At 40.5% G+C, this 7,853-nt stretch overlaps 1 protein-coding gene across 1 annotated transcript in view; it reads right to left on the bottom strand.

Annotated features, from left to right (window-relative positions):
• Window positions 1-3,681: 3,681 nt before the first annotated feature.
• The window catches only part of npc1l1 (NPC1-like 1), a 16,664-nt gene continuing 12,492 nt past the window's right edge, over window positions 3,682-7,853 (bottom strand). Inside the window, exons 14-21 of the mRNA XM_037680687.1 lie at window positions 7,095-7,222; window positions 6,879-7,008; window positions 6,742-6,797; window positions 6,511-6,661; window positions 6,149-6,380; window positions 4,358-4,471; window positions 4,062-4,224; window positions 3,682-3,977 (exon numbers count right to left, since the gene is read on the bottom strand). Coding sequence (XP_037536615.1) covers window positions 3,772-3,977; window positions 4,062-4,224; window positions 4,358-4,471; window positions 6,149-6,380; window positions 6,511-6,661; window positions 6,742-6,797; window positions 6,879-7,008; window positions 7,095-7,222 — 1,180 coding nt within the window. The 3' untranslated portion in view covers window positions 3,682-3,771. The remainder of the gene's footprint in view (window positions 3,978-4,061; window positions 4,225-4,357; window positions 4,472-6,148; window positions 6,381-6,510; window positions 6,662-6,741; window positions 6,798-6,878; window positions 7,009-7,094; window positions 7,223-7,853) is intronic.

Below are 7,853 nucleotides of genomic sequence, written 5' to 3'. Positions count from 1 at the left end.
CTGGTAAAAGAGGACAATTGGGAGAGGGGGTGAGAACACTCGCCTTCACCAAATAAAACAAGGCCAGGAACTCAGCTGGCTACGTAATAAACAAACTTCGGAGCACGGTCCAACCGACCACGCGGTTGGAGGCCTCCAGTAAACAAGAGCGGAGCGAACGCTACCGCTAACCAATAGCAAAATATAAGCAAAGAACCACTACTCACCTGTGTTAAATCACACACATAGTAGTCATAAACAACGTCGGAGCACAGTCCAGCCGACCACGCGGTTGGAGGTCTCCTAACAAGCGTGAGCGGAGCGAACGCTACCGCTAACCAACGGCGAAATATAAGGAAAACTACTCACCGGTGTTGAATCACACACATAGTAGTCAGACGCTGTAATTTGAGAGAGGCGGAAACCGCCGTAGTTCCCAACGAAACAGCAGAAATACCTTTGAACAGGGTTAAACCGTCGCAGCCCTAGGAGGGCGAACACGCTACTCCCGCAAACGGGCAGTCGGGCTTCCGACGACGGTAAAAAGTTCAGAAAAGGTCCAAAGGGCTGAAGCCCTGAATTGAACCGCGCGCGAGAAGAAAATAGGAGCAGAGCAGCGGATGACGTCGGGCTATATAGCCTCTGATTGGTCATCCGTGTCACACCTGTGACTCCGTTGGTATTATTACTCGAATCAGCGCATGCGCGAAGGGAACATTCAGTGCTTTCAGCACCGCCCTCTGGCGGTCAGGAGGGATGAAATAGAAACAAAATTTGAAACACCTGAAATATTTCTTGTTTTTTGAAAAATCTAAACGGAAAACAAGACACCCCCCCCCCCAAAAAAAAAAAAAAAAAAAACAAAACAGCAACAACAAAGAAACAGCTTGGTTATTTTTTTTGGTTAGAATTGAGCAAAAAATTCCCGGGATTGAGATGATTCCTGTTGTTAAAGTCCAGTATCAGAAAATGTAACAGTTCGAGCTTCGTTCAGTCCTGATCACTTATCAGCTGGTTGGTCTCACAGGTCTTCATCAGCGTTGCAGACTGGTATCAGTAGGGCAGTCTGACCTGGCACCAGTATGATCAGACGTGTCTGTATGACGATCCTGCAGGACTGACGAAAACTCATGATGCTGAATCTGTTTTGGGATTGACGACGACCTTTATTACACTTTATAAGCTGTAACTTTTTAATTTTGAGCTTCAGAGAACTGCAGAGCTTATAAATGTGTTGGGGCAGCATATTTCACATTTCATTACCTTTGTTCCAAATTCATGAACTACCATGGATGGAGAAGCCCTGACACAGCCTGTAGCACCTGAGGCTTTGACCAAATTCAAGAAATCTTTCTAACAGCGATGCAGCAATTAGAACGAGTTCACTGATGAAAGATTTGACTAGTGAATGTTAGTAGTTTTTGAGAGGAGTGTTTTTCTGGACTGGAATTGAACAAGGAATGCAGGTAAACCTTCATATTTTTGTTCCAATATATTTAAGTGTGTGGCATAGTGGCTCAGTTTGTAGAGCTGTTGCCTCTTAACGAGAAAGTCGCTGGATCAAATCCTGAAGAACGCAGAATGAACACATATTTGCTGAAAGTTTAAATAAGCAGCAATTAGCACAAACATTAGGAAATTAGCTAAAGCTGAAATTAGCAAAAAATAAATGGCTGAATAGTAGCTGAAAGACAGAATGAAGCTTAAACTACCAGGTGTAAGTGGAAAGAGCGGAAATGAGCTTCAAGTGGAATTAGGTGCAAAAAAATAAAATTTGCACAATGCACACACAAAAAAACAGTAGCTGAAAAGCAGAAATTAAAGCTGAAACAAGCGTAACAAGCTGAAATTATCAGAAAGAAGTTACTGTAATTAGGCTGAAAACAGCAGAAATTACCACAGAAATTTTGAATTGATCTGAAAACAAATGAAATTATAGCTTTAAAATGCTTAAAATAAAAGTTAGCTGAAAAGGTAGAACAAGCTTAAATTAGCATAAAGCAGAAAGAACATGTTTGCTGAAGGAAGCGAGCACAAAAAAGTGGAACGAAAAGCTGAAATTACCACAGCTGAAAAAAAAAAACAGCTGAAAAGCAGCTAAAAAAGCAGAAAGAACCTAATTAAATTACCAGAAGAAAGTGCATTTTTTTGCTGAATTAGGCTGTAAAAGTTGAAATTACTGCGAAAAATGTGGAATTAGCTGAAAAAGCTAAATTTAGCATAAAAACAGCTAAATAGTTGCTGAAATAGCAGAAAAAGCTGAAACACATAAATGAACTGATAGGACCATAACTAGCTGAAATTAGCAGAAAGAAGTTATAAGAAGCACAAAAATGTTATAGTTAGCAGAACTAATCAAAAAGGAGCACAAAACAGCTGAAATTAGCTGCTGAAAAAAGTTTAAATTTGCACAAGGAAACTGAAAGAACCTGAAGCAGAACAAAATGTGAAAGGAGCAGTAAAAGGTTGTAAACATCTAAAGATTTGAAGGATCGTAAAAATGAGCTCAATTTATTTTCTATGAGGAAAAAAAATTGCATGAAAAGGCTAAATATTTCAAAAAGCTAAAGTTGCACAAAATAGCTACATTTTTGAAAGAGCTGAATATTTTGATACTTGATTTGTTGAAATAGCACAAAAATTGTGGAACAAGAAAGATGCTGAAAAATGTATAGAAGAAAAATGGATCACAATAGTGTGAATGCTTCATAAACATTCACACTATTGTAAATTTCCATACACAGTCAGTTCTGGGGTGGGGGGGTGAGTTGCCTCAGACCCTCTTTATTTCACTTAACTATTTTTAATAACTCAGTACATATACAAGAAGTGGCATTTTTAGCTTTTTAGATTAAAACAAATACAAACTACCTTGAATAAAATAGCACCGCCTTCAGTATATTTATCTAAAGGTACTAATGTGCTGTGACTGCTGAGGAAGGAAATACAGATTTGGAGTCAGCAAATACATTTAAAAAAGTGTTGTTTGAAACAAATAAATTAAAAACACGTTAAAACCTAACACATTTTTGCATTACATTTGTAACGTCTAATTACCTGTCATGAAAATAAAATCTCACGGCAAAACAGTTCTAATATAAACATTTAGTCTGCTTAGCAAACGTTTTAAACATTCTTTGATGATTTAACATGTTCTAGCTATAACATCATAGCACATTAGAAAAAAAAAACTAGTCAATGCTGGAGTGTGTGTTCCTTTAAATCGGGGGTTCCCAACCCTGGTCCTTGAGGAACACCATCCTGCATGTTTTAGTTGTTTCTCTTCTCCAGCACACCTGATTCAGTGATTTAATTACTTCCTCATGTCCTGCAGAAGCCTGTTAATCACACATTCATTAAAATCAGGTGTGTCGGAGAAGAGAAACAACTAAAAGATGCAGGATGGTGTTCCTCAAGGACCAGGGTTGGGAACCCCTGATTTAAATCTCTCTAAACAATGCCCAAATAATATTTTTTACACTCACACAAAATAATTACATTCAGCACGCATATAAAATAGGTACAAAATGGAAAAGTCTAGATCCAGCTGGTTGTCGACTGTCATTGCAGTAGCCCGTTGTTGCATTATTCCCAGAAACATTGCACAACTGTTCCGTGTTATCATTTATCCCACAAGTCCATTTTTGATTGAGGTACTTAGGTTAATGATTTCCATTTGAAGCCAAAAACACACGTCCACGTCTGCTCGGTGTCCTTGTTTGTGTCCATTCTTGCTCTACGTAACGAGTGTTTTACTCAGTGGAGCTAGAAAACAGTCTCTGTGGTTTACGCTCAGAAATTATCAATTCTTTCCTGCTTTTCTATGGTTTGTGAGGGTTTGCTGGCATCACTGTTGACCTGTGAGTCTGGCTCCTGCTTTATTTCAGGTGACTCTTCGTAGGTAACGTTGTCGTACATTTCTCTCATTTTGATCGTCATCTCCAGGTTCGGTTTGGTCTGCTGGGCCTGAAGCAGGATTGCTTTGTTTACGCCAGGACCTGATGAAAAGAACCAGCGTCATTTACTGTAGTCCCAATTTACTGTTGTAATGTCAAAATAAAATAAAAAACCAGTGTGCATACCAAAATAACTGAGCAGCACAGGGAGGAATATGAGTCCATGAGCCATCCCCAAAAGTGTGATGACGAGATTTAACCGGAAGAAGAAAATCTGGATGAGCTGAGCTTTGGCAAATGCCAGGACGAGGATGCCGGGCAGGTTGGTCATCGCAACACCAGCAAACACCTTCAAGGAACAAGAGAGGCTCATTGAACTGTTACTTTATGTGCATATAAAGACTGCAACGCCATGTTTGTTTCTCTGAATTCAGTCTGAAAAGTTAGAACTGATGAGTTGCTGAAGTTTGTAGCTCACTTACTGCACTGCCCATGTTGGCTGTAGCCTCCTTGGCTCTTTCCACGTGGGTGGTCTTGATGCTGAGCGCAAAGGACCTCGTCATGTGGGACACAAACTCCACAGAGATGCCCACCGCCTGCAAACAGCACAAGTCAAACAAACATGCAATGTGTCAATTAAATTAATAACAAGTGAAAGTGATCACTATACAGGATAAATGTCTGGGGGTTCAGTTGTTTTGCCCTCAGCTGTGCTTTATACAAAACTGAAAGTGAGCAATTGTGTTTTCGCCTGTGTCTGTTAGCAAAATATTTTAAGAACCACTGGACAAATTCAAATGAATCTTCCAGTAAATAATAATATCATTTAAAATTAAAAAAGTGTTCAGAGTCAACTCGACTCAAGATGTCTGCCACAGCACTAGCTGATCATAAAAACACAAAATTAGCTGCAACTCGGTCCGTTTTAGAGATACTGAGCTAAAACTTCTAGAAAAACTTCTTAGAACAGCTTCTACCCTGACCAGGTTAATCACTGTAAGAAAAAAGAAAAATCACTGTAATGCCACTTTAATTGGTGATGTGACTTATCTGTGCTGCTGATTATCCATGCTGCTGATCTCGTGCTGCTGATTATCTTATGCTGTTGTGTTCATTCATACCCATCTACTCACCACAGACTCATGTTCGTGCTGCTGTTATGCTGTATTGTTTTACATTATAGCGTATATCTTAGATCTTTTAGCGTACCGTTTGGTGTTTGTTTAGCGTATATATCTTAGATCTTTATTTACTGTTTCTTTTATACTTTATATTTTGCTATTTTTGGGTGTAACTGGGACCCTGTGTACATAATTTTGTTCCACCTCATGTACCACATGTATAGGAAAGGACAATATAGTTGACTTGAACTTGTTGTATTAGTAGCCAGTCAGTGAGATCTTTGTTTAAAATGTTGCCACTTATTATTTAGAGTCAATTCTGTCTGTTAGCAAAAAAATTCACAGACCACTGAACGAAATATAGTGAAACTTTTAGGTAAAAATGATTGGATTTACTTCTACAACTGATTAACTTTAGGCAGCAACCTTATTCAAGATGGCCGCCATAGCCAACTGACTTTAGAAAACACAAAAATGGCCATAACTTTTGGGGAGTGGTGGCGCAGAGGTTAGAGAAGATGGGCTTGTGATCAGAAAGTTGCAGGTTCAACTCCCGGTACCGTCAACATCAAAATGTGGGTGGAAAAGGTGAAACACCCACACCTGCCTCCACCCTCATTTGCCCCTCTCTGGGCCCTTGAGCAAGGTCGTTAACCCCCACCACCTGCTCTCTAAACAGGTCTCTCTGGAAAATGAGTTCTCGTGTCTCAGTGAGACTATCTGTATAAATAAAGGGTAAATGAAAAATGAAAAGACTTGATAAGTTTTACAGACACTGTGCTAAAATCTGGTCAGGTAGTAGCTGCGTGTGATTCATGACACATGAGCTAACTGTAACGTCTCACAATATGCCAAAGCACAACTACATCATTTTACAACATAAAATGATTTTAGTCTGGCATGAAAAGCAGTGGGCGAAATGCTCCCAGTAAAGCAGACTGGGCTGTAATTACTCAGCTCTACAGGCCGTCGATCAGTTTTCATGATGTTTTGTTAGAAATATTTTTGAGCTTTGTATTTTTTATGACCCCTAAGTGGAGGAAACATCACCAACATTTTGTGCCGTTTTCCAGGGTGCCAATCCAAACACTAGTACTTTGGTATTGTTATATTTCAGTACCCCTGAAATCCACATTAGAGACATTTTCCTACCGTGACCAGATTGATCAGGGCCACTGCGTTGTAGTCGATGCTCCATAATGTCATGACGCCAACAGTGTCCACGGTGATCATGATGATGGTGAGCAAGTTGAGCAGGCCGGAGCGCAGATCCAAGCCCAGCAGCAGGCAGCAGACCACGAAGGTCGGCAGCAGACACAGAGAGATGTTGAAGAGTCCCTCTGGCACGATGGTCAGGTACTGCTCATAAAACACATTAGTGATCCTGGAGGAAGAAAAAAAACAACAATCAAAAGCAGCTTAAGCTTCATGGTTAATTTCACGTGAATGTTTTTAGGACAGCAGAGCGTTTTGCAGAGTTTTAGAAGCCGGAGAAGGTGAACTAAAGTGCATACGTGTAAGGGAAGACTTCGAAGTCAGGCGAGGTTCCTGGAACTTTCCTCATGCTTTCGGTGATGTTGGCGGCCAGCTCTCTGGCTCTTAGCAGAGCGGCGGTGAACTCCTGGGAGTTGGTCAGAGGTGTGTGGTACGCCATAAACCGAGAAGCTACAACAGGAGGAATGAGTCACTAGCACCTGTCCCACATTAATAACTGTAACACCTTTAACATAACAAAGACAACTCGCCTATTATTTCTCCTCTTTCATTCCTCACCACAGACGTGTCATAGGCTCCCAGACCACTGTAACAAGACAGCAAGGAGTGAGACTGTTGATTGATTGTGATGTTTCTGTCTGTATGTGTGTGTGGCTACATTACACACCCTTTGGAGCACTGCAGGTCAGGCCTGTTACCCAGGAAGTCGGGGAGGAAGCGGTAGAATTCGTCCACGTTGGGCCTGAGGACACCATCTGCAGGAGCCTTCATACACTTGCGTCCACAGAGAATAGCAGCTAATGTGACGAGAAAATAATGTTAGTGAAATGAACGTGACTCTTGGTGTGTGCAATAACACACTACGGCTAAGAATGTTGCTCACATATGTTCGCTGGGCAGAATTCTCCGGTGTTTGGACCAAGGGTGTACAGGCGACAGCATTTGGAGCCAGGGTTTAACCAGTCAATGAAGTCATCCACCCATGAGTTAGCAGGAATAGCCAAATAGGATCTGCAGATAACATCGGGTGGTGAAAGGAGGACAGACTGCAAACATCAACATGATGTTTTGTTTTTTATTTCTTTGTCTCTAATTCCCATAAAGTCCTGGTCCTTTTCTCCTGGCAGCTCCATGTTCAACATCCTGAACCTCCTGTTAAAATGCCAGGTTTTTGTGATTTAAGAAAAATTAGACTAACTTTAACGTGACATAGATCCTGTAGATTTCAACTGAAACATAAAATTTGTTGAAGGACAAAATATGAAAAATCAAACAATGCAATAAGCTGGATGCACAACACCCTTAAATACTTTAAAACATCTGATTTAACTACTGCCTTCAGTCTTCTTGAGAAGGAGAGTATCAGCAGGCCACACCTTGACTTATTAGGTATTAAGCACTACTGTTCTGTATTTCCAATTCCATGGACATTTACTGAAACCCCACATCATGATGCTGTCTTCACCGTGTTTTACTATGGGGGTGGTGTTGGCTCGGTGACACAGTCTTGTTCCTGCAATCATATTTTCTCACAAGCTTTTGGTCCCTGACAGGTTGACCTGGGATGTGCAGTCTGGATAATGTCACTGTTGTCCTGTTCGTTTTGTATATATATATATATATATATATATACAAAACGAAC

The sequence above is a fragment of the Nematolebias whitei genome, chromosome 8 (assembly GCF_014905685.2).
Source record: "Nematolebias whitei isolate Nwh7 chromosome 8, NemWhi1, whole genome shotgun sequence".
Taxonomy (NCBI): domain Eukaryota; kingdom Metazoa; phylum Chordata; class Actinopteri; order Cyprinodontiformes; family Rivulidae; genus Nematolebias; species Nematolebias whitei.
This window is presented reverse-complemented; position numbering and strand designations above follow the sequence as displayed.